The sequence below is a fragment of the Mesocricetus auratus genome, unplaced genomic scaffold (assembly GCF_017639785.1).
Source record: "Mesocricetus auratus isolate SY011 unplaced genomic scaffold, BCM_Maur_2.0 Super-Scaffold_100007, whole genome shotgun sequence".
Lineage (NCBI taxonomy): Eukaryota > Metazoa > Chordata > Mammalia > Rodentia > Cricetidae > Mesocricetus > Mesocricetus auratus.
In genome coordinates, this window is record NW_024429191.1 from 29,971,318 (window position 1) to 29,996,195 (window position 24,878).

The 24,878-nt window shown below is 45.0% G+C and overlaps 2 protein-coding genes across 13 annotated transcripts in view; one reads left to right on the plus strand and one right to left on the minus strand.

Moving 5' to 3' along the window:
• The first annotated feature begins 1,800 nt into the window (after positions 1 to 1,800).
• On the plus strand, positions 1,801 to 10,901 carry Hnrnph1 (heterogeneous nuclear ribonucleoprotein H1). 11 transcript variants are annotated; one of them, XM_005071849.4, is made up of 14 exons: positions 1,802 to 1,926; positions 2,421 to 2,549; positions 3,911 to 4,066; positions 4,265 to 4,408; positions 5,894 to 6,032; positions 6,971 to 7,149; positions 7,234 to 7,305; positions 7,362 to 7,495; positions 7,611 to 7,746; positions 8,081 to 8,140; positions 8,232 to 8,321; positions 9,018 to 9,110; positions 9,523 to 9,572; positions 10,161 to 10,901. In XM_005071849.4, exons 2-13 carry the CDS (start codon positions 2,453 to 2,455, stop codon positions 9,570 to 9,572), a joined length of 1,350 nt encoding a protein of 449 aa, XP_005071906.1. In that variant the 5' UTR covers positions 1,802 to 1,926; positions 2,421 to 2,452; the 3' UTR covers positions 10,161 to 10,901. The 11 variants fall into 11 exon arrangements, with proteins under 11 accessions (XP_040604466.1, XP_012970240.1, XP_040604461.1 ...); XM_040748530.1 differs by having other exon boundaries at positions 8,232 to 8,291; XM_040748528.1 differs by having other exon boundaries at positions 7,383 to 7,495.
• Positions 10,902 to 12,840: 1,939 nt separating this feature from the next.
• Positions 12,841 to 24,878, minus strand: part of Rufy1 (RUN and FYVE domain containing 1) — a 45,900-nt gene continuing 33,862 nt past the window's right edge. For both annotated transcript variants that reach the window (XM_005071848.4, XM_013114800.3), the window contains exons 12-18: positions 22,956 to 23,053; positions 22,055 to 22,174; positions 21,390 to 21,519; positions 18,702 to 18,796; positions 15,905 to 15,953; positions 14,505 to 14,582; positions 12,841 to 13,471 (exon numbers count right to left, since the gene is read on the minus strand). In XM_005071848.4, coding sequence (XP_005071905.1) covers positions 13,328 to 13,471; positions 14,505 to 14,582; positions 15,905 to 15,953; positions 18,702 to 18,796; positions 21,390 to 21,519; positions 22,055 to 22,174; positions 22,956 to 23,053 — 714 coding nt within the window. In that variant the 3' untranslated portion in view covers positions 12,841 to 13,327. The remainder of the gene's footprint in view (positions 13,472 to 14,504; positions 14,583 to 15,904; positions 15,954 to 18,701; positions 18,797 to 21,389; positions 21,520 to 22,054; positions 22,175 to 22,955; positions 23,054 to 24,878) is intronic.

Genomic DNA, 24,878 nt, shown 5'->3' on the forward strand with positions numbered 1-24,878 from the left:
AAAATGATATATGTGTAAGATATAGTTCAGGAGTGGAGCAGGTTTGCCCAGTCTTGGGTTCTGTCTGTAGCATGCATCGCTCCCTCCCATCAAATCATAAGCCAATAATAAGCTAGAGCTCTCAAATGCTGTGAAGTAAGTAAAGTAGAGTCCTTTTTGGCAATCCATTTCATGTCTCAAGACAGGCTTTCATGATGTAGGGGAGAATGTACATGCTAGGCTAGCATTCTTCCACTACATACATGCTAGGAAGCACGCTACCACTAAGATTTCTCACTAAATTCCCAGGCTGTCTTGGGCTCTGTTGCCCAGGCAGGCCTTGAAGTTGCAATGTGTTCTTGCTTTTCACCAACCTTTCTTGGTGGAAGACTTGGGCGTCTCACCTTTCGATGATCTCAGTGTTTTCCATCTTCTCTAGATCCTTTGCAGATGAGGTCATGCACCGTTATTCTCCCTGCCTGTTTCATCTGAGTTTCCCTTACACCTGAAGTTTCTCGTTACACAGCTCCTGTTGCTCTCTAGCTGAAGGTTTATGATGCCCTCCTGTATACTTAATACCCTTGTGCAGGCCCAACGGGTCCGAGTTATGGCCGAATCTGCGCACTTTTTCTTTGAGTGCTCCATTTTTGTTTGTTTTTTTCAAGACAGGATTTATCCGTGTAGCCCTGACTGTCCTGGAACTTGCTCTGGACTCGAACTCAAAGAGATCTGTCTGCTTATGCCTACTTAGTGCTGGCATTAAAGGCATGCACCACCACCGCTGGGCTCTCCATTTTTATCAAACTATCCAAACCACATTCGTTCTCTTTGATATTGCACTTGGGAGGAAAACGTATGTTGCTTGCAACCTCCTGTGAAGGCACTCAGTGACTTACCAATTGTGGTACCCGCTGTGGCACCGCCCAACACTGTTTCTTTGTTAATTTCTACTAGGGCTGGCTGGGGTGCGTCAGATAGTAAAATCCGGAGACTCGGGGCATCATCGGTTCTCTGCAGTTCTGCTTTGAATTCAGTAACTTCACCAATTTATCGCTGTACGTGCACACGGGGTGACCCGGGGGGGGGCATTCTCGACCTCGGTGTCTTCACCTGGGAAAGACTGTGGCGTGCCGCAGAGCTCCGGGGCTGAGTCCTACACTCAGCCTTCGCTCGCGAGGCGCAGCATCCAGAGCACTTCTCGTGCGAGGGGTTCGCAGAGTGCGAGTTCGTTGGGCAAAGTGGGGTACAGGACTCTGGCTCGGGCACTTGCAGCCCGTTTGGGCCCGGGGCTGAGCTCCGCAAAGCGGCAGGTAAGGGGGCGGGCCCCAGGTGCCCCGCGGTGACCGCGGGTTTGCGCGCAGGGGCGGGGCGGCACCTAGATGATGCTCGGCATCCCTCAGCTCTTAGGCTCCCATCAGTTTGGGGGAGACAGGCTAGGGCTTCCTTTTCCTCGTGCTGGCTTTCAAAACTGACAAGAGCGGGGGTGCAAAGCTACGGATTAAGGGTAGAACAATCGCCTCTGCAAACCGCGAACTCCGGGTTGCTATCCAGTACCCACAGGGAGCTGACTGTCGCCATTCCCCTCCCCCACTCTGGCGGGTATGTCTAGCGAACGGTTTGAAGGAAGACGCATGCGCATGAAGTAAAAACGATAAACCGCTGAGACGCCTAGCGCAATAGTTGCAAAAAGGCGCAGGCGCAGGGGAAAAAAAAAAGCCTCGGCCAGTTTGTGAAGAGGGTTGAGCCCAAACGCATGCGTGTAATAATCTGACGGCGGGAGAGGGCCCGGTTTTAGATATTACGCATGCGTCTAGTCTCTGTGTGACGCAAGTGGGCGGGGCAGACAGCAGGGTGCGCGTGCGCAGAGCTTGTCCGAAGGGCTTTATTTAGGCTGCGCAGGCGCCCGCTAATCATTTCTCCTCCGCCACGCCGAGGCTTTGTGTGGAGGTGAGTGGTGGTCTGACTTCGTTTGCTGCTAGAGACCTTCACGGACGCCCATTAGTGTGTCGGTTGCTTGTCCCCGAACCTAGGTTATGACCTGAGGGACCGTGGCAAGCTCAGGCTGCCCCTGGGAGCCGCGAGTGTGCCGCCGGCGTGGCAGCGCCGCCTAGGCCTGCAGGCCGCGCCGCTTCTATTGTGTGAGGCGTCTGAGGAGGCGGAGCGGAAGCGGCGGCCGCCATTTCCTTGCCTCCACCGGGGCTCTAGGCCGGGATCTCCTTAGCTCGGGGCCTCAACGCTGAGCGCACGGGGTGGCCTCGGGCGTCGGGTCGCTAGCCGAGGTCGGGTTGCATGCTCGGGTCTCCAGGGTTCAGGCGTCTGCACGGGCGGAGCTCGCATCGCGGCGCCCGCGTCTCGCAGGGCGCCCTGAAGTGGGAGGGCCATGGAAATGACTATTTCTCAGCTTGTGGCTAACACGCCCCCCCACCCCCGCCGCCCCGCAGTCTGTTTCGACGCCAGGACCCCGGAGGAGACGATGATGCTGGGCGCAGAAGGTGGAGAGGGCTTCGTGGTGAAGGTCCGGGGCTTGCCCTGGTCCTGCTCCGCGGATGAAGTGCAGCGGTTTTTCTCGGGTGAGTTGAGGCGGGAGTTGTCTGTCAGTGGAGCCCGCGGCTGGGCTGGGGCGGGGCGGGCCTCGCCTCTCGGGCTCCCTCTAGCGGGTCGCGGGCGCTAGCCGTTCTGCTGGCTCCTCGCGCTCGGCTGCTGCTGCCCGCTGTTACGCAATGACAATTGCGAAACTCGACCCCCCCCCTTTCTCCCCTGGGGATGCTGGCGCCCCGGTGGAAAATTTCATCTTTTCTGTCGCTAAGCACCAATCCATGCATTCTGAAGTTGTCTTTTCGAAAGATTTAAGTAGGGGAAGATGTAATTTCTCTTCCCTCAGACTTGAGAAAAAAATTGACAAACAGTAGTTGGATAAGTGATAGTGATTCTCTGTAGAAGTCCTGCTGCAGTTGTTTGCATATATTTACTTGTAAAGGGGCGTTCTGCTTCAGGAAGTTCATTTTTCATAATTTAAGATGTGGTAATTGAGCTAGCTGGGCGTTGGTTGCGCACGAGAGGCAGAGGCAGGCAGATCTCTGGGTTCGAGACCAGTCTGGTCTACGGAGCAAGTTCCAGGACAGCCTCCAAAACAATACAGAGAAAGTCTGTCTTGGAAAAAAAAATGGGAAATTGGATTGTGCTCTAGATCTAGTTAATATACTGGGTCCCATAACAACTGAGGGCGCTGAAGTTTTAGCACTGTAGAGTTCTTTTTACAAAACATTTGTAGGCTTCTTGAATAATTGCTACCAGAATCTTGTTCCCAGTGTTGTAAGAAGACTGGTTGAGAGTTTTATTTTGAAAAGGTTGAAAGGTTTTGTACAAAGGTACTTTTAGTGTTGACCTTACTATCTGAATTTAGCTGTGGTAACAGAAAACGGCCTGTAAAACAAGAACCAAGTATATTTGAAGCAATTGCGGGGGCAGTTGCCAACGGGGCTTAACTTTGAGCTGTGCAACTTGGAGCCTTTAGTTGTTAACATTGATCTCCTTTCAGGTGAGTATTAGGCTGGAGTTTGAATGAGAAATTGTCCTTTGGCTGCTAGTAGAGTAATGCTGACAAGGTACCTAAACCAGAAAATACTGTGAAGTCACCAGGTCTAGATGAAATTATTATGAAACATTGCACAAAAAAGGTGGTTAGTGGAAACTTAAAAGCAAAGTGATAGCTTAATTAGAACTTGCTTAGAGTATCGAGTTACCTTGATGGGTTAGAAATGTTTCAGAGGTAATTTGATGGTTCAAATGCTTGGTTGGTTTAGTATTTACAGAGTATTTTTGTTTCTTTTTTTCTTTTTTTGTTTTGGTGGTGACATGAATATGCCTTTCTGTATCACCCAGAGGAGGTTTTAGGGTTTAAATTCTGTATTAACGGTTGTTTTCTTTTCAGACTGCAAAATTCAAAATGGGGCCCAAGGTATTCGTTTCATCTACACCAGAGAAGGCAGACCGAGTGGCGAGGCTTTTGTTGAACTTGAATCAGAAGATGAAGTCAAATTGGCCTTGAAAAAAGACAGAGAAACTATGGGACACAGATATGTTGAAGGTTTGATTTACATTGCCTTAGTAACAGTAATGTTTAAACACATAGAGGTCTTACCCCTTCTGAATTTTAGGTATTTGACCGCATGGAAAAATGGTCATCTAAGGGAGTTTATGGCAGCTCTTCCTAGTTATCTAAAAACCCAGGAAATCTGAACTTTGTTTTCTAACTTAATTGACTAATTCTAAGCACCTCTTTCAGTATTCAAGTCAAACAACGTTGAAATGGATTGGGTGTTGAAGCATACTGGTCCAAATAGTCCTGACACGGCCAATGATGGCTTTGTACGGCTTAGAGGACTCCCTTTTGGATGTAGCAAGGAAGAAATTGTTCAGTTTTTCTCAGGTATGTAGTCCTGTTTGTTGCTGAGCAGGGAGGTATGGCAGCTTCTGGCGACATGATTTAGTAATAGTAGACTTAAAAGTTGAGTAGTCTAGGTACTTAAGTAGGCTGTTGAATATATGTTGTTGAATTCACATTTTCTTCCTGGACCTTCAAATAACTTAAGCCCATCTTAAAGGTGGAAATTAGAAGTACTTCCAGAGTGTTAACTTTGCCTATATTTAGTATTGTAGTTCAGAGTAGACCTTTGAGGATTCTACTCAACCATCTTAACTCCTTCCTCATATTGCTGTTTAGCAAAGTACTTCAAGTTAAAGGTAAGCTCTTTTAACATTAGATTAGTGTGAGTTTAGATTGTTATGCTTATGGTATTTGTTGTAAGATAACTTATTTTGATTTTGGGTCACGGGACCAGAAGTATATCAATTAGTCTTAATTATCTGTAAAAAATTTTTTGTGAAAGGAATTTGACTTAGCTAGCCCATTAGAAGTCAAAGTCAAAATGTAGCAAGTATAGGTTTAATGCTTGTAGTCTCACTATGAAAACAGTATGTAGAAAGTATTTAAAGTTGTTCTGGGCCTAAAGTGAATGTTTTTATGTTGGCAAGCTGATAGGATTGCATGTTTACCAGAATGTTAAATATTTTAAAATACTATTAATAGTCTTGATGTCATAAATGGAATTAATCAAATCCTTTCATGGTTTTTATTTAGCATATGTCTTAGAACTTTGACTTAGATGTGTGAATTCATAATTTGTTAGTTTGAAATCAAGTGTTTTGTTTTATCTAAATTGGTGAGAATTGAATGCTATCTGTCAACGTTAAATATGAACATAATTTCATATCTTCTAGGAAAGTGCTTTAAGGCCTTTTTGTAAGCTTGGGAATGTATCCACGGGAAGGATTTTTCATAGACGGAATTTCCAGAAGTGAATCATACTACTGTTAGAGCATATAAGAGTGCATGATTGCTGTATAGATAGTTATTGTTGAAAGTTTAGTTTGTATATTTGTCAATTATGATTCTTAAGTAATGTTTTCAATTTTTATATAAACTGTTTAAATGTGTAATTTTAAGCTTGAAGTTCCAATAACTTAAAGCATTGAAGTATATAATGAGGTTAAAGGTGTCTTATTTTACTTAAACTGTTATTTTAATGCTTAAAATTTTATAAAATTTTGTATAATTCTGTTGTTGCATAGATTAAAATGTTTTTAATTGTTGAATTCTTAATGCACCCTTTGGAGTATCAAGATTTTTTTTAAATGTGTATATTGTGCCTTGGGTGTGTTAAGAATTGAGTTATACTTTGTTAATAGTGGAACTTCTTATTATTGCAATGCATATTTTAAGAGTACTTGTTAAAAGCAGACCATTCACCTAAAGTTAAAATTCTGGTTTATTTAAAGCTATAAGAAGAATCATTTCTGGGCTTGTGATGTTAATATTGCCCCCCTACTGGGGTTATTTGTCCTTGGGTTGAAGGGTTGGAAATCGTGCCAAATGGGATAACATTGCCGGTGGACTTCCAGGGGAGGAGTACGGGGGAGGCCTTCGTGCAGTTTGCTTCACAGGAAATAGCTGAAAAGGCTCTAAAGAAACACAAGGAAAGAATAGGGCACAGGTGGGGATGGATGGTTGGTTGGATATGTCACTTTTCTTATGGTAAACAATTAAATCCATATTCTCTCTGCTTAGAAGGAGGAAATAACCCATTTCCTATTCCCAGTCAATTGATAAACCTGCTATAACTTCTAAATTCTTTCTAGTTAATGTATTACATTAAAAAAATTAGGTTTTAAAATTATCCCTAGTTTATTTGGGCCATCTTTACAATTTTGTAGGACTCTTAGTTTAATTAAACCAATCAGTAGTCGAGAGACTATGGCTTTAAAAAAATGTAAATCTGTCTAGCTGTAATAACACCCACATAGGAAATTAATATTACCATAAGAAAATGTGATACTTTCTGATCTTGTTTTTAAAGTTGAAATGCAACAAACTTTCTTGCTGTATAAATATTCTGCATATGTATTAATAAGCATAGCTTTCAAGAAATTGTCACAAAAGGTTTTATTCTCTTTGCTTGTGACTATTTTTCATTGAAGCATGCGCTTTTTACCTATGCTGATTCCTACTAAAAGCATAGGCTGGGTATTGGCGAAAAGAAGTGTGTAGTGTGGGCTAGACTGTTGGTGGAGGCTGGCTTTTTAGCCCACTTGCTATACATGCTGCCAAAGGATTTAAGAATTGAAAAATTGAAAGTTGAGTGGAATTCTTCCCTCCTAAACCCATTTATTTGTAAAACTCCTCTCTGCCTCTAAGGTTGGGCTCTGCCTCAGAGGAGTTTTTCTTTTTTCTTTTTTTTCTATAAAGTTTAAATAGTCATTTGACTGAATTTCTGGTCATTGCCTATGCAAATGTAAGAAATCTGGCTTTAAATATTGGTCAGTTTCATGGCTATGACTAAATTGTTTTTCTTGTGTAATTAAGTAACTGTATGACATGAACTAATGTTTTCTCTCCCTTCCCCGTTCCCCTTCCTTTTGGACAATGCTTTAGGTATATTGAAATATTTAAGAGCAGTCGAGCTGAAGTTAGAACTCATTATGATCCACCACGAAAACTTATGGCCATGCAGCGGCCAGGTCCCTATGACAGACCTGGGGCTGGCAGAGGGTATAACAGCATTGGCAGAGGAGCTGGTTTTGAGAGAATGAGGCGTGGTGCTTATGGTGGAGGTGAGTATGTGCTGTTATATGCAAGGTTTAACCAGTTTGTCTATGTGGTTTTTTGTTTGACTAATTATACTTCTTATCTTTTAGGCTATGGAGGCTATGATGATTACAATGGCTATAATGATGGCTATGGATTTGGGTCGGATAGATTTGGAAGAGGTAAGGTAAGAATTGAATTTCTCAGTTCAAGGGTACTTACACACTTGTCCATCTAGACCTCAATTATTGTTTTTCAGGAATGTCTGACCACAGATACGGGGATGGTGGATCTACTTTCCAGAGTACAACAGGACACTGTGTACACATGCGGGGATTACCTTACAGAGCTACTGAGAATGACATTTATAATGTAAGTTTTTATAAATTCACTTCAGGTAACTCAGTTCCAGCAGTAAAAATGTGGGGTGATCACAATAACATTTAGATTTAAAGTTAACTTTTTTTCGAAATAATTTATATTTTAGTTTTTTTCACCACTCAACCCTGTGAGAGTACATATTGAGATTGGACCTGATGGCAGAGTAACTGGTGAAGCAGATGTCGAGTTTGCAACCCATGAAGATGCTGTTGCAGCTATGTCAAAAGACAAAGCAAATATGCGTAAGTGTAATTAAAGCACTTGTTAACCTCAGGTAGTTAGTGACAAGCTTTTAGAGTAGAGGAATAGAATAGTAAGGATATATAGGAGATATTTCATTAGTGGGGTAGCTTGGATGTATTAAAAAACTTAGGTTTTTTTTTTAAACTGCCATTTTGGGATTTGTAAATTTGTCTTTAATTGATAATGTTTTAAAAGCTAGTTCTTAAGTTCTAACACCGGGAGTTTTCTTTTTCTTTTCACCAAAACATTTGTGATTCACAAGTTACTTTTAAATTGCTTATCTTGTTTTGTTTTACCAACAAACATTTTCAAACTTTTTTTTTCTCATTTCAGAACACAGATATGTAGAACTCTTCTTGAATTCTACAGCAGGAGCAAGCGGTGGTGCTTACGGTAGCCAAATGCTAGGAGGCATGGGTTTGTGTAAATATCACTTTAGTGTCTTTTTTTAAGCTAACCTTGTATGCCTTTTCTCTCATTTCAGAACACAGATATGTAGAACTCTTCTTGAATTCTACAGCAGGAGCAAGCGGTGGTGCTTATGGTAGCCAAATGATGGGAGGCATGGGCTTGTGTAAATATCGTTAGTTTTTTTAAAAACCAAAACATTTATATCTGTATAAGTAGATAATAAGCTAAGTTAATATATAATTAGCATAAGAGTTTGTTAGCATAATAATTTTAAACTACAATAAAATATTAAGTTAGCAAACAAATTCAGGCAAAGTAAATTTTGTAATTACTGTTAGATTACTAAAATATTGTAAAAAATAAAGCTCGTTTTAGGATAGCTTACTCAAAGTAGAAACAAGTACTTTGGGGGAGGGGACTATTGAATATGTTATAGTATCTGTCTATAAAGTATAAGTTTAAAACAGCAAAAATACAGGATTAAAAGTTGTATTTTTTTGTAACAGCTGGGCAAAATTAACTAGGTGTTCATTGATACCTGTATAATGAAATTTCTAAATATATATCAAGCTAAGGGGGAAACCCCACTAAAGTTTCATAAGATCATCAAAAAAAAATGCCTCTACTTAGTGAATCATGTGTATTTAGTCCTCAACCCTTTGGTTTATAAACATTGGACTAGCTAAAATGATGAATATAAATGTTAATCTGGTCATAGATTTGTCAATAGATAGTAGGCAGAAGGAGACAGTAATATAAGGTCAAGACTGGAAATTGTAGACATAGAATTACAAGCCCGGTACCACCAGGTACCACATTGGATAAGGAGCAAAGCTCTAATGTTCTCTTAACTTAACAGCAAACCAGTCCAGTTACGGTGGTCCAGCCAGCCAGCAACTGAGTGGTGGTTATGGAGGTGGCTACGGTGGCCAGAGCAGCATGAGTGGATATGGTAAGTTTGTTTTATTTTTTTATATACCTAGAGTAAGTTTTTTAGATTGGTTTATTTAGTTGGGCTCCTTTTTAAAAGAGTGGGATATTAAATGTATGATTTTTTATTACAATTCTTAGTAGTATAATTTACAGAAAGTCATTGGGAGGAGGGAGATATATTTTAGTAATTGCAATTTTAGAACACTATCAAGGAAAAAAACCTGTTTTGTTTATTAAATTATTAGTTTGCTTTTCTGTTGTAGCATTAAATTTTTGGAGGGTAATTTTTAAATATTAGGCTGGTGGTTGGGTTCAGGACAGTATTTTACTAGTCAGTTAACCTAGGGATGGTTTTATTTATATATTTTTCAATTGGTCTAAAGAATGGTGATTTTGGTATTATAGTCTTACCCTACAAAATCCTTTTGCAGACCAAGTTTTACAGGAAAACTCCAGTGATTTTCAATCAAACATTGCATAGGTAAATATTGTCTCAAGAAATAATTTAAATTCCCAATAGCAAACACTGATAATGTTGTGATAACACTTTTCTATAGCAGTCAGTGACCCTGACTTAACTCCCTGGAGGCTGCCATTTTGGGCACAGTGAGTTGCCTTTAGTCCAACTTTTGTCCTCTCACTTCTTGCCCACCATGAATAGGCAAAGCAAAAGACTTCCCCTGTACTCCCTATTCATACACACCATTCGATGGGCACACAGTACATGTTGATGGTAAATTTTTAAATGCTTTGTTTAGCTTTAAAAACTTGAAGTAATTTTGCAATTTTTGAAAAACACTAGTTTTCCTTTAAACTTAAAATTTCCACGTTAATCCTGAAGAATCCACTTCAAATGGTAGCACAAGAGTCTGGCAAGTTGGTACTGCAGAGAAAAGGGGTTTAATTGAGATTTGTTTGGAGTCGGGATTCCCTTTTCCCAACATGCTTCTCGCCAATTGGACAGCAGCCATTTGCACTCGTATACCTTTTAAACTTTTTCTTGGAATGTAATTTGATTTGATTGGTTATTTGACACCATTCCTAACTTGTCAAATGGATCTCTTTGCAGGTAGCCAAGGAACAGTGAACAGCAGCTACTACAATAGTGGAAGCCGTGCATCTATGGGTGTGAATGGAATGGGAGGGATGTCTAGCATGTCCAGTATGAGTGGTGGATGGGGAATGTAACGGATTTTGATTGATCACTGACTCTTGGTCATTTTTTTTTAAACCCTTCAGTTTAACAGTTTTTGCAATCCAGCCTTGTGATTTATGTCTACTCTCTTAAGTGAACATTGGTGTCACTCAAAGGACTAAGGTTCAATGTTGAATATAGTCACCTAGGATGATGATACAGTAACTATAACTGTTAAACAATTCCCCCAGCTTTTCTCTAGTTCCTGTAGGATGTGCGTAAGCAGTAAGCGTATTTAGGTTAAAGCAGTTGAATTATGTTAAATGTTGCTCTTAAACATACATTACATTGAACACTGTTGATGCATGTTGAAAAGACATGCTTTTTTGTAAACTCAATAGGAGCTGCGTCTACAATTAAAAGTGAAACATTTGGCATGTTTGTTCTAATTTCATTTGATAAACCTGTAAGGCACGTGAGTTTAAAGCTTTTTTTTTTTTTCCTTTTTTTTTTTTAAGTTGATGGAGACACAATACCATTACTTTAGGATTTTTGGTCTTGGTGTTTGTATGAAATTCTGAGGCCTTGATTTAAGTCTTTCATTGTATTGTGATTTCCTTTTAGGTGTATTGCGCTAAGTGAACCTTGTCAAATAAATCTTCCTTTTAAAAGCTACCCTTTGTCATGTCTGTGCTTTCAGTGTCATATGACCTTTCTGGTGCTTTATTGGGCTACATAGAGAAACTGTTTTGAGACAGGAACAGATAAGGCTGGCCACAACTCAGATCCTCCTGCCTTGCCTCCCTAGTGCTGGGATTAAAGGTGTATACCAACACCATCCTGGGAGAAAAATCTTGAAAAATAAAAACAGAACCAAACAAAATGCAATAACTTGGAGACAGTCTTATTGTGTAGCCCTGGCTGGTCAGGTATCCTCTGACCTCCATTTGTAAGATGGTGTATCCACATAGACAACAAAAATGAGCCTTAATTTAAAAAGTTTAATGCTGGACATGGTGGCATGTGCCTTTAATCCAAGCACTATGTAGGAAGATAGATCCTTTGACCTCCAAAGAAATGTTGTGGCCTTTGCACACAAATTAGTAGAATCTGTCTAGTCTGCCACTCTGGCTCTGTACATCTATACTTGAATGTCCCTCTGTTCAGGCTGGAATTTGGTGGCTTGGGACCTGGATCCATTATGAATAACCCTTTGTGTGTGTATGTATGTATGTATGCATTATGTTACTTGGCGGGTAGAGTTGAAGTTGGGAGAATGAAGGAGAAAAAAACCTGAATACTTGTATGCCAGATGGTGGAATGTGATGTGTGCTTTTTATTGAGCAGCAGCATGGAAATGGAGGTGTTACCCTGCTTCCTCTTTTTGTGCAGACGAAAGACACTCAGGAAGTTAAGTGACTTGACTAATGCCCCGGGAAAGCTGGAGCCCAAGTTGGGTACACTGAAAAAGGTAGACCTAGGGGGTTGTACAGTGGTATGTGAACTTAGTGGGAAAATTGGGTCCTGTTTGAGGTTAGTAAAGGGCTTAGGCAGGGAAAGAGCAGACTCTTGGCCCTTTTCACTGTGCATGCAGTTTAGAACATGGCTTTGGAGCTGCTCAGGTCTGGTTTTAAATCCTGGCTACAGTCCTTGGCTTAGGACTTGGGGTAAGTGGGGGTTGGGTAGAGGCAGATGAGAAACATCCTCTTATCTGTAGAACATGGGCAATAGTTGCTAAAAGCAAAGCACCTGAACCATTACTGACAGAAGTGGGAGGAAGGATAGACAGGCTTGGGTTGGGTTGGGGCAGAGTCTGAACAGTAAACCAGGTCAGGGAATTGGTGAGAAGTGAAGGTGTCAATTGTGAACACGGTATTAGAGGTGTAGAAGGGTGGAAAAGTACAAGAGCTGGAAGACAGGTGGATTGGCTGCCTTGTCTAGCTGAGGTTACGACCTTCAGAGTCTCGGGCCAGCAAGATGTCTCATTAAGTAAAGGTGTTTGCTGCCACGCCTAATCATCCCTGGAAGCCACATGCTGGAGAGAACTCATTCTAGGAGGCTGTAATCTGACCTTGTACCCTGACACTTGTCTGCCTCTGTTCCAAGCCTGCCCAAAGAAGTCTGAGGCCAGTTTCCAGTAAATTGAGATAGTCCAACATGTATAAAATAGGCTTTGTGTGTTATGCTAGACATGGTGGCACATGCTTGCAATTCCAGTACTTGGGAAGTGGAGGCAAAAGGATCAATTCAAGACCAGCCTAGGATGCATTTGAATTTGAGACCAGACCAGGCTATTTGAGACCCTGTCTCAAAACAAAAAGGATCTGTGTTAACTGAGTTTGTCTATTTGCAAGCTGTGTCCTGAGCACTTTGGAGGCAGGCTAAGTGAAGTGTACAGTGGTCATTCTTGGCTCATTTCTACTTGACTACAATGAGGATATAACCCCAGTGCAAGTCAGGCCATTTGTGTAAATACAGACTTTGATGACAGACTTCACCTGGGTGCAACAGCCTGAGTCCAAGCAACACAAGAACACAAAGTCAGCGGGTCCTCCTCCCCAAACATCACTAAGCCCTTCATAGGCAAGCTGGAGACCAGCACTTAGTACAAGACTGAAAAATAAAGGATTTTATTGCGGGGCTAATGGTAGGTGTTGACAGGGGCAGGATGGCAAATGCTGGATTTTGAAGCAGACAAGGCACACCGCCATCCATGAGGTTCAAAGCACTGCAGAAATGAACGTTTCTGTGGGATGTGGGTAGGATTCTATACCTATATGCAAAATAGGTTAATCTTTTGAAAAGTGAAAGTGACAGTACCAAAATCATGAAGTTACACCTGTACCAAAGCCAGGATATAACTGAGGATGCAGACATGTCAGACTAGAGCTGGCTCCATAGAATCCATGGAAAAATGCTCAGCTGTCACTTGGTGCTGTCCTCAGGCTGACAGCCTGGAGAGGATTTCATTCTTCCCTTTGATTCTCTTGGGCCCTTGCAGGTCGCTGGAGGCCCAGAGTTTGGCACTGTACCTGAGGCTTTCCATCACTGCGAGGATGGAGGTCAACAGGTTATGGTCCCTACTGGTGAGGCTGATGGCCTCAGGAGGCTGTGGAGGAGCAGCGTTGCAGGAGCAGGGTGTGACAGCTGTCACACACACGCACTGGCTTAGGGTAGGAGGGCAGGGCAAGCTCGTTGCTGGAGCAGGTATTGCAGAAAATGTGGCCACAGTTTCGGCAGTGGTGCTAGGAGACAGGAAAAAGGTTGTCAAGACAACTGGGGAGATGTAACCCACACCTACCCTGTTTTGGAAGCCTGGCTTCTGTAATGGCCATGTCTTAGACCCAATGAGCTTTTAGACAGTCTCTCCTGATTGGGGCAGACAGTGGTGGCTTATAAACAGGTCAAGAATCTGGAACTTACTGGGGTTATTTATTTTTGAGTGGGGAGATAGGGTCTCACTATGTGTCACCCTGGCTGGCATGAAATTCACTTCTCTGTTTCTGCTTCCTGAATGCTGGGATTAAAGACATGAGTCACCACACCTGGCTGTGTTGAGTCCTTTGGGCATGTGATGGATGCCAAGCTCAGCCTGGATAGCTCTGCTCCTGGCTCTGTAGACAATCAGGCTAGACTGCCCAGAATGTTCATGTGGGGATGGCCAGACTCTGCTGCCTCAGGCTTCAGCAGGTCTTGACAAATGGAAGGGTCATTTCTAATTCTGAACTTAACCAAGTTGGGCACTTTGGCTTTCTCTTTCCCACAGATGAAAGCCACTGATATGAGGGGGTAGGAGAGGTGGTAAGCCCACAGCTGTGGACAAGCTGGTATGGTAGACCTTCCCTGTGTAGTGACCCCTTAAGCTCCCAGGATTATGTACTTCCAAGCCCACTCTCCATCTAACTGGTCTTCGATGAGGCAGCTCAAGGTCCTGCTACCATGGACCAAAAAGAGGGACCCAGGACTTTCTGTTTTCCAGAGCCTGGCAGCAGTCTACATAGGTAGACACAGACCCAGTTCACCCTGTGAGGCTCCGCTGACCTGACCTTACAGGTTCCCATGGGTGGTTCCTGAGTTAGTCCTGCTGCATACAAAGGACTGCCAGTGGTACCCACATGCAGCAGCTCTAAACAAGGCATGCTGCCCCAAGCATGTCAAGTCATTAAAGGACACGGGGCAAGGGCCTCCAGCCAGCCAACAGGCATAGCTGTAGTGCAAAGACAGGCTTTTCCTGAGAACCAGAGAGGAGAATCCAGGGTGGCAGTGGCCCCTACATACCTTTCTTCGGGAAATGGAGAACTCCTTCTCACACTGCTTACAGTATGTTGCTTCATCATCTTTCAACCATGTGTGTCCCTGAGGAAGAAAAAACACGTGAGAACTTCACCTCACGTCAGCCCTTGGTAGGCTGCATCTACTGTCTTGTGACTGCCTGCTCTTGGGAGGCCTTGCTGCTTCAGATGTAGGCCTGGAGGACTAATGGAACCTTTCTCTCGTACTGGCTGTAGGTGGCATTCACGATCTGTACACAGTGCCTGCTCTAAGCATCCTGGCCTCAATCAAAGCTGCTTCACTCAAGATGCTCCCCTGCCCTTTTAAGAAGTTCCATATAGTTGGTCACCACAGTCAAACTGGTACCTGTAACCCCTGGCTGAGCCTGAGACAGGAGAGTAGGCTAACCAGATCCTAGCTAGGCTCAAACAAGTGACACAGACCTCTGCAGAGACAGTGTGTGGGGACATGGACCTCTTTAGAGACAGTGTGTGGGGACATGGACCTCTGCAGAGACAGTGTGTGGTGACATGGACCTCTGCAGACAGTGTGTAGGGGAGGGTGCCTTTAGGTTAAGTGAGGCTCTTCTGCACACCCAGCCCTACATCCTTAAACGCCTCTGGGAGACAGCTTGGCTACATTACGTAAGAGAAACTGGAGGCTATGGAAGAGGATGCTTTGCAAGTTTTTACCAGGAAATTTTGATCTGAGATATATTAAGCCTTAGGAATCTGTAGTGATCAGAGGGGTCAAGGGCCCCTTTACTGTGTCAGAGAAGCAGGCTGCTGGGGCTACCTAAGGCACCCTTATTCTAGAAAGCCCCTCTGGAGCTATCTGCTGCCACTGTTAGGCAAATACTGCATGGCAAGACATAGACACCTGCAGCTCACAACAATTATAATCCAGGGCCTTCATTAAAGAGCAGGAGCAGCCAGGGGTCCATACACCTGCTGGCCTAGAGGTAGCTGCGCAGCCTTGGTCTCCCACCGTGAAGGAGCCCCTTTCTGCCTTTCAGCATCTGCTCTGCTGTGGCAACCGCGGAGGCAGCCCCTACCTGGCATCCTGTGTGCATGCAGAACAGAGAGCCCACTGCCTGCTAACTGCAGCCAATGGGCATAGTGCCTACCAAGAGCTTGGGCTTAGAGGAACTGCCACCAGGAGAGTTAGCCTCCAGCTCACACCTGCCCACCTGCAGCAATGGCATCTCAGACATGCCTGTGGCCACCATTGTGAGCAGTCTTTATTTTACTTTGTGGCTATCTCACTATGTAACCCTGGCTGGCCCGGAGCTCGCTATGTAGACTAGGCTAGCCCTGAAATCAGAGATTTGAGGGTCTTTGCCTGGGATTACACCCCAATCAGCTGTAAGTGATTTTTGCTAACTATAAGTAATTTTAATCTAATACCTTCAGCGCCTTATTTACTTCCTTTATGTCTTCCATCTTTAGTTTGGACCTGCAAAAAAAAAAAAAAAGACAATTTTTTAAAGTAGTGACAGATTGTGACATAGTTAAGTAGTGACTATGGCTGTGTAGGAAGAAGACAAAACAGAGATTCTCTTTATTTTCTTCTCTTTCTGAGACAGGGTTTCCCTGACTGTCCTGTAACTCACTCTGTAGATCAGGCTGGACTGGAATCACAGAGACCTGCCTTCCTCTGCCTCCCAAGTGCTGGGATTATAGGTGTGCACCACCAGGTAAAATGGGTTCTTCTAAAATGCTTCTCCATTTTGTTGTGACCTGAGCTATATTACACACACACACACACACACACACACACAGGCTCATGTGTCTGCTAAGCCTGGGACTATATGGCCAAAGGGCAGACTTGCAAGCCCACAGGGTCAAAAAGGACTGAAGTGGCTGCCCACTATTTAAGAATGGTGAACGAGCTGGGCTGTGGATGTGTACGTCTATCAGCTTTTACCTCCCAAAATGCTGGGAGTAACAGTGTTCACCAACATGCCTGGCAATAGGCCCTGCCCCTTTTAGGAACAGGGTCTGTCTATGGTTCTGTATTAGAACTCACTATATAGACAGGGTTATCCTTGAACTCCCAGCAATCTGTTTGCCTCTGCCTCCTGAGTGCCAGAGTAAAGGTGTGCACCACCACACCTGGGGCCTTAAAAGCTGATTAGTCTAAATACTTTAAATGGATAGGTGTCAAATCATAGGTTTCCGAAAGACAGGCTGAATTAAGTCAGAGCTTACAAAACAGCATCAGAACAGTCAGAAACCATGCCTTCATTAGTGACCAGCAGGTGTGACTGGCAGGTAGCCCCTTACCTGTCCAGCTGCACAAAAAGGCCAGCAGACTGGTTGGACCAGAGGCTGTCCTGGTGGACAGGCCTTGGGAGACAAGGTCAAGATGGCAGCTTGTCCACACAGATCTCTAGGAAACAACTTGGGAAGTGTCTACAAGTTCCCAAGATACAGAAACTGCAAAAGTTCCTATAGATGGTGGCAGGGCCTGAGAATAAGGCATTTCCTCCCTAGAAAACAGCATCAAGCCGGGAGTTGGTGGCGCACACCTTTCTTTAATCCCAGTACTCGGCAGGCAGAGGCAGGCGGATCTCTGTGAGTTGGAGGTCAGCCTGTTCTACAAGAGCTAGTTCCAGGACAGCCTCCAAAGCCACAGAGAAACCCTGTCTGGAAAAAAAAAAAAAAAGCATTAAAACATTCAGTCACTGTGGCCTTTATCAATGACCAGCAGGTGGCCCCTTCCCTGTAGAGCAGAAAAACAGAAAAAGTTTAGCCAACTTATTGGACTAGAAGCTGTCCCAGCATGGGCTAGCAGGAAGGGGAGATGATGGGGGAGGGGAGTGGCTACTTGGGCAATCCTGTCTGGGTTGCATGTGTGGCTTACTCTGCCACAGCCACACAGCTTGGCTCTGAAGGACATGGTGACTGAGCATCTCCAGATACGATTCCTAAGCTAGATCAGGTGGTAGTGCTGAGGTATCTCCAAAGTCAGAAAACTACTGACATCTTTGAGGATCACCGAATCTGACTCTGCTTTGGGTCCCTCCAGTGTGGGGACAGGAAGAAGGGAGTCCCAGGTATAAACTTCTGATGAGTGCTGCTGGGCTGCCCAAGGATTGACCTGTGCTTAGCATGGGGACAGACACTTGGTCTTGTGTTTGCTCAGGGAGATCAGGTTGGGGTGGGGAGGAGGGCAGAACATGGCAAGAAGCAGGTCAGGAGAGAGCAGAGTGGGGCGTGTAGAGAGGGTTAGGGCGCAGGGTAGGATATTGCTCTGTGCATCTCTAGAACGAAACTGGGAGAGAACATAATGAGTAGCCTTTGTTTGCATCTGAAAGAGGCCGAAGTCAGAACATTCATCTTTCTTAGTAACAGGAGACCTTCCATTAGCCATGACTGTGCATGCTGTGATCCCGGTACGGAGGCTGTGGAAGGACTCCAAGTTCAAGGCCAGACTGAGATACAGAGTAAGACCGTCTCAAGTCAATCTCTGGTATCACACTCATAGAACAAGTAGGAGACCTTGGGGCTGGAGAGATAGATACTCAGTAGCTAAGAGCAGTCCCTGCTTTTCTAGGGGACCTCAGTTGCCAGCATCCATGTATGCCTCACAATTGCCTGTAACTCCAGCTCCAGGAAACCCAATGCCTTTGGGCTTTGAGGGCATCAGCACTTATGTGAACATACCCTCTACCCCACACACTTAAAAATAATAAAAATAGGCCAGCCTGGTATACAAAGGGAGTTCCAGGACAGATTCCAAAGCTATGCAGAGAAACCCTGTCTTCAAAAACCAACCAAACAAATAAATAAAAAAATTATTTAAAAAACAAAATAGAAGACCTTCCAACTTTCCAGACAAAACAAAAGGTTATGTACATCCTCATACTTCTTGAATTTTCCTGGCTTTCTCTACTTTGGTCCCATCTCTAAACCTCTTCTGTACATGTATTCTGGCTGTTACTGGTCACAGCTCCCCAATGTTCTGGTCATGGGTGGAGCAAGAGGAACCTTCTTCTCATAGCCTTGCCAGGTGTCAGAGCCACCAGTGTCTGGCCACAGGAGAGAAGACTTCTCAAAGGGCTAGGAGTCATACAGCTGCCCCTAAGGCTTGACTTCCTGGGAGGCCCTTGAGGAACAGCTGAGAGGGTTCCCAGCTGGCCCTTCTAGCACCAGACCTGGAAGATGCACAGATTCAGCCTTGCATGGGGGTGGCTCTTACTGGCTGAGGTGCAGTCCCATTTCCTGGAGGGCTTGTTCCTGCTCCTCACAGACCTTCTGTAACTCCGCCTTCTCATCTTGGAGCTCCCGTAGCTCCTGAAACAGACAAGCCACATGTCACACACAACTACATTTTCCTTTTTTAAATGTTTAGTAACCAGTGTCGTCAGGAGATCAGAATGTCTTGCAGAAGGAAAGAATAGTTTTGTTGCATGAATATCCAAGAGAGGGTTCTCTTGTGGATAACTTTATGCCAGCTATGGGCAGATGATATGGTGAGTCTGAGATCAGCCTGGACTACAGGAGACCCTCTCAAACAACAACTACAAGTGGCTCTTGGCTGGATACAAGGATACAGGACAGGGAAGAGATACATTCAGGACAATTAAGAACAATTATCTAAACCAGGTAGTGGTGGCACAATCCTTTAATCCCAGCACTAGGGAGGTAGAGGAGGCCAGATCTCTGTGAGTTCAAGGCCAGTCTGGTCTACAAAGCTACACAGAGAAACTTTGTCTCGAAAAAAAAAAAAAAAAAAAAGAATAATTACCTGGGTTGGCCATGGTGGCAAACACTTTTAATCCCAGCACTTGGGAGGCAGAGGCAGGCAGATCTCTGAGTTCAAGGTCAGTCTGGTCTATAGTCCTAGTTCCAAGCCAGCCAGAGCTACACAAAGAAACCTTGTTTCTAAAAACCAACCCCCCCCCCAAAAAAAAACCCAACAACAACAACAAAAACCAAAAAAGAAAAAAGAAAAAAAAAGGGCTGGGTGGGAGGGGAGACACAACCAGTTATGCTGTTCCTGGTGGCATACCCTTCACACCTTTAATCCTAGTACGTGGGACACAGAGGCAGGTGGATCTCTGGGAGATCTAGGCAAGCCTGGTCTACATAGTGAGGCCCTGTCTATATAGTACCTGTCTTAAAATTAAAAACCAGTTATCCCAATGGACAAGTAAAGTTTTGTCTGTCTACTAAAGGTTGGTTTTAAAAACACAGTAATCTGGGCTGGATATGGTAGTGCACATGTATGATCTTATCTCTTGGGAGGTGAAGACAGTATTAGGAGCTCAATGTGTTCCTCTACTACACTCCGAGTTCAAGATCAGCCTGGGCTACAAGAGATCCTATCACAAAACGAAACACAGATCACTCCCCTTCCACAGCTATCTGCAAAGTATACAGACTTCTGGGGACAGAGAGGACTCTGGGAAGAAGTACGGTGGAGATACACAGAGGAAACGGGAGATGTGGGACAGAAGAGAGGTAATGCCACGTGGAGAACACAGATTAATATAAATGGGTTCATTTAAGTCCTAAGAGCTAGCAGAGACAAACCTGAGCAAGAGGCTAATTAATAAGAAGTTTCATAATTAATAAGAAGTTTCTGTGTCATTATTTGTGAGATGATGGCCAACAAAAAAGCTTGCTACAGTGTGTAGCATTCAAATGTCGACTGAAGTATTTTGAGGTAGGTATGCTCAATGGCAGAGGCATTTTCTAGAACCTTTCATGCCCGGTTTCCTCCCCTCCCCTTTCTGAGGCTGGTGTGGCTCTTGAGCCCCTTCCTTCCCTTGAGGAGCCTCTGAGCCCATGTTGTACAGTGGCATCCGTTACTACGTTGACAGCTGCCTTGTCACAGGGTGTGCTGAGGGTAGTGCACATTCGGCTTTGCTGCCCAGGTGGGGTCAGTAGATCTGGGAGCCCAATGCTCAGGGTGCATGGAGGTATGCAGGAAATCAGCCCAGCAGAATGCTGTCAGTAGAGTTTCCTGAGAGGTCTGCTTCTACTACAAGAAAGTCACTAGGTCAACAACCCAGTTCACTTGCTCTAGGATCCAGGACGTTCCTGAAAGTGGCATTGGGGACTCCAGAAAACTGAAGTAATGGCAGAAGGAAATGGAGCAGGGGATGGTTGTAGGGTCTGGTCCTGTCTGCCTCCTGGGATGACTTGAGCTTTGGGAGGAACGGCCAGCCAACCTCTGGGGATGTCATGTGCATGGGCTTTTTCAGAAAATGCTGACTGGTTCCTCATAGTTTCTTTAGACAGGAGCCCAGCACCTGCTTGCTGTGGAATATTCCTTTACCAGGTGTGGATATATGTCTCTGTGATTGGTTTAATAAAGAAGCTGACTAACCAATAGCTGAACAGAATAGGGGTAGGCAGGAGAACCAAACTAGGAGGATGCTGGGAGGACGGGCAGACTCTGGAGTTGCTAGTCAGACACAGAGGGCGCAGGAGATGAATGTGCCATGTTAACAAATGTATCACCATGTGGCAGAGCACAAATAATAACCCTGAGCTATTGGTGGGGCATCTATAATATAAGCCGTAGTGTGTTTATTTGATAGTGGCTGCAGAAGAGTAAAACTCTGCCTACACCAGCTTGGCACACAGACGGCCTGTAAGGGGCACCCCCTCTGCCCCCGAGGATGCGGATGGTTGGCTGGCTCTCCCCTAGGCCTCTGCTTCTCTATCTGCTCCTCCCAGCTCCTTCCTGCCTTTTCTCACGCTCAGGCCCATCTGGCTAACTCCATGTCTTACCACTTGCCTTTGTTATCTCCTCTTGGGGAAGCTGCCCTGTGGAGGTGGGTGGGAACAGCGTTGCAGACCCCGGATCCCGCAGAGGCAGAGGCACTGGAGGGAGGGGCCTCACAGGGCTTGGGGAGAACCCCCTAGGCCATCTTACCTTCTTCAGTCCTTCCACTTGCTGCAGCTCTGTCTGGAGCAGACAGGAGGTGTCTCTCTCATGTTGTAATTCTCTCTGGAGAGCTTGTCTTTGTTCTTTTTCTGATTTCAGTTCTTTCTCTAGACCTGAGCTGTTGTTTCCCCAAAAGTGACTAGAGTTAGTTTCAGTGGGAGGTTTCTATGGAAGACCCACAATCTCTCATACATCAAACCGTCTGAATGGCCACATAAACATCAAAACCCTTGCATGGGGTTAAACCAGGCCTCCTCCTACAGGGTCACCTGTGGAAGACTAGGAGCTGCAGGCACACCAATGGGAGGAAAGCACTGAGGACTATACAAGGACCCGAGCAGCAAAAAGCTCAGTGTCTCTGACTTCCTACAGCCCATAGTCAGCAGACAGGAAGACACCAAAGAGCGGGGAGAGAGTGACCAAGGTCAGGGCTGAGTTTGGCTGACTCCGACTCATCTTTCACCAGCTGAGGAGGCCAGGGACACAGGTGGCCCTAGGAGCCTACCTGCTCAGTTATTACGCAGTACACACTCTCATGCTAACCTAGGTGGGGGACTGGCTATTGCCTACTCTTCTTGCAGACAAGAAGAAAGGTAGGAAGTCACTTCCTCGTCCTCCCAAGCTGACCTCTCTGCAGGTGCCCAGCTCCTTACCATTGGTCACGCAGCTGGGACAGCTGTAGCTGTAGGGCACTGACCCTCCCGCTGAGCTCCTGCTGCAGCTTGTGGCTCCGGTCTTCTGCCCCCTGTCTGGCCCTTTCTGCCTGCTGCAACCTGGAGGCAATGCCAAGCACATTGTCTTTGTAAGCAAAGGTTTACCTCTCACACCGAAAGCTTTGGCTCGAGCTGCTTCCCTCTCTCCATACTTTCTTTTGTTCTTCTTTTTTTAAATTTTGTTTTTGTTTTTCAAGACAGGGTTTCTCTGTAGCTTTGGACCCAGCCCTGGAACTTGCTCTGTAGACCAGGCTGGCCTTGAACTCATAGAGATCTGCCTGCCTCTGCCTTCAGAGTGCTGGGATCAAAGGTGTGCACCACCATCACCCAGATTCTTTTGTTTTTTTGAGATAGGGTCTTGCTCTGTAGCTTAGGCAGTCCTTGAACTTGCTACCTAGTTCAGAGCCTGCAGAGACCAGAAGATCTCATGGAGTCAGACTTAGAGGTCATTGTGAGCACCCAATGTAGATGCTGGGAACTGAACTTGAGTCCTCTCTAAGAAGAGTAAGTGCTCTTAAGTGCTGAGCCATCTCTCCAGCCCCTGGAACTATATTCTGATCCACTGCTGAGCTGATATTTGTATGTGACAGTAGCAATCCACTCTGTCTAGTTACAAAGCCTGAGAGGACATTCTGACGCAGCGGCCAAAAACCTGACTGACTAAATAGCGCTTAGGCCAGGCTGGGTGGTGCACCTAGGTTTTTCCTTAGACAGAGGGTGGGTCAAGGAATGACTATCACCTCAATTTGGCTGTACTTCTCAGAGGGACTCTGTGGTTCTATCTAGATCCTAGTAGGCCCAGAATCTTCTAGAGATTGCTGTGTACCAGGGAAGTGATTACCTTTCTTCCATTTGTTTCATGCTAGACATCACTTGATTGGTTTTTCCTTCAAAAGATGTGATGGCTTCATTCTTCTGCTGTAAACTGTTCTCTGCATTCTATGAAAGCAAGAAGAGGGATCCATAAGATGCCCAGCTTCCTCCACATCTCTGCACTACAAACAGGACTCCCTCATTGTGGATATGGACTTTGCAACAACACTCTTAAGAGTATTTCATTAATTGCTGTTCCTCCCTAGAGTTCTGGAAGACAAACTAGGTCAAGGCTCCACCTCTGCCAGGGGAAGAAGAGCAAGGAGGAGGCACTGGGGTCTGCTTGCTGCAGTCAGTGTGGACTCTGCCCCTGAGCATCCTCAGGGCCTGTGCACACTTGCTAGCTCAGTTCTCAAGGAGGGCATTGACATCGTCAGTTTCCTACAGAGAGGGAGGCTCAGAAGAGAAGAGACTGGCTGAGGGTTGAAGAGCCAGTCAGGGCAGGACTGTTCCACGGCCCCGTCTGTGAGACTCACTCTGTCTCAATTTTAATCAGAACAGGTACCCAGGAAGCTGGAGGGAGCACTCTGTAGTCACAAGAGATGCTACTGCAGAAGGAAGTCGGGATGAGTTCCTAAGGAGCATAGACTGCATTTCCTGATTGAAGCCTACACTCAGGAAGGAACTGATGAAACAGAACAGCATGCTGAGTGTCATTCCGCTTAAAGAAAAAAATAACTGGGAGTTATGAAATGCTTAGACCTGGAAGGCCACAGCACCATGATGCTCACTGCAGTGACATGAAGCCATATCACAATGCACACATGAAGAAAGGTACCTGAAACATGACATGCCCTGGTTCTAAGGCATCTGATCTCTAAGATGCTACATGTGCTTCCCTGGTGATGAAATACTGTGGCCAAGATTTGAGGGACACAAAACTGTTTTCTTTTTGGCTGGTGCTGAAGATTACACAAGTATTTTGTCCCTGAGCTGTCTGTACCCTCAGGTCCTCTCTTAATCTTTCTCCTCTCTCTATCCTTCCCCCTTCCCTCTCTCTCTGCATGTGCGTGTGTGTGTGTGCATGTGTGCGTGTGTGCGTGTGTGTGTGCGTGTGTGTGTGTGTGTGTGTGTGTGTGTGTGTGTGTTTGAGACAAGGTTTTCCTATGTGGCCTAGCCTGGCTTTGACCAGTCTGCAATCCCCTTGTCCCATTCTTAGGAATGCTAGGATTAAGTGATGGATCACAGGTATGTACCAGCTTTCTTGTGATGGAACCCAGGGCCTCTTGCATGCCAGGCAAGTGCTCTACTACTCAGTTCTCTTGTGTTAATTTTCAACTTTAAAAAATTCTATGAAAGCAGGTGTGGTGGCACATGCCTTTAATCCCAGCATTTGAGAGGCAGAGAGGCAGGCAGAGCTGAGTTTCTTTTTTTTTCTTTCCCCAAGACAGGGTTTCTTTGTGTAATAGCTCTGGCTGTCCTGAAACTCCCTCTGTAGACCAGGATGGACTCCAACTCACAGAGATCCACCTGCCTGACTCCCAAAGGCTGGGATTAAAGGCATGCACTACCACCGCCTGGCGATCAATGTGACAAATTCCAGGACAGTCAGAGCTAATAGAGACACCCTGGCTCAAAAGCAAGCAAACAAACAAACCCCAACAAAACAACAACGATAAAACCCCTAAAGAGAAAAACTCCGTGAACTAAGAGAAAGTGAATGAGCTACAGAGGAAATGCAGAGAAGGCTGAGCATAATAAAGGCAAGGGTAAAAGACACCAGTGTGTGTGGGTGGTTCCCACATAATCAACCTTGATGCCCCTTGGGTATTCTACAATAAAATTTAAGTCTTGCTAGCACCCTGCAGAGTTAGTGCAGATGCTACAGGTGAAATGCTTGCCACAAGACTGCCCACTCTCCTCACCCCAGTGGAAGTCCCATGGTTGCCAC

Excerpts from the sequence above, each read along its gene's own strand:
- Hnrnph1 (XM_013114785.3), top strand. The coding sequence starts at position 2,453 with ATGATGCTGGGCGCAGAAGGTGGAGAGGGCTTCGTGGTGAAGGTCCGG. Across the intron at positions 2,550-3,910 it reads AGTGCAGCGGTTTTTCTCGG|ACTGCAAAATTCAAAATGGG; the intron begins GTGAGTTGAGGC and ends TTTTCTTTTCAG. Across the intron at positions 9,111-10,160 it reads GAGCAGCATGAGTGGATATG|GTAGCCAAGGAACAGTGAAC; the intron begins GTAAGTTTGTTT and ends ATCTCTTTGCAG.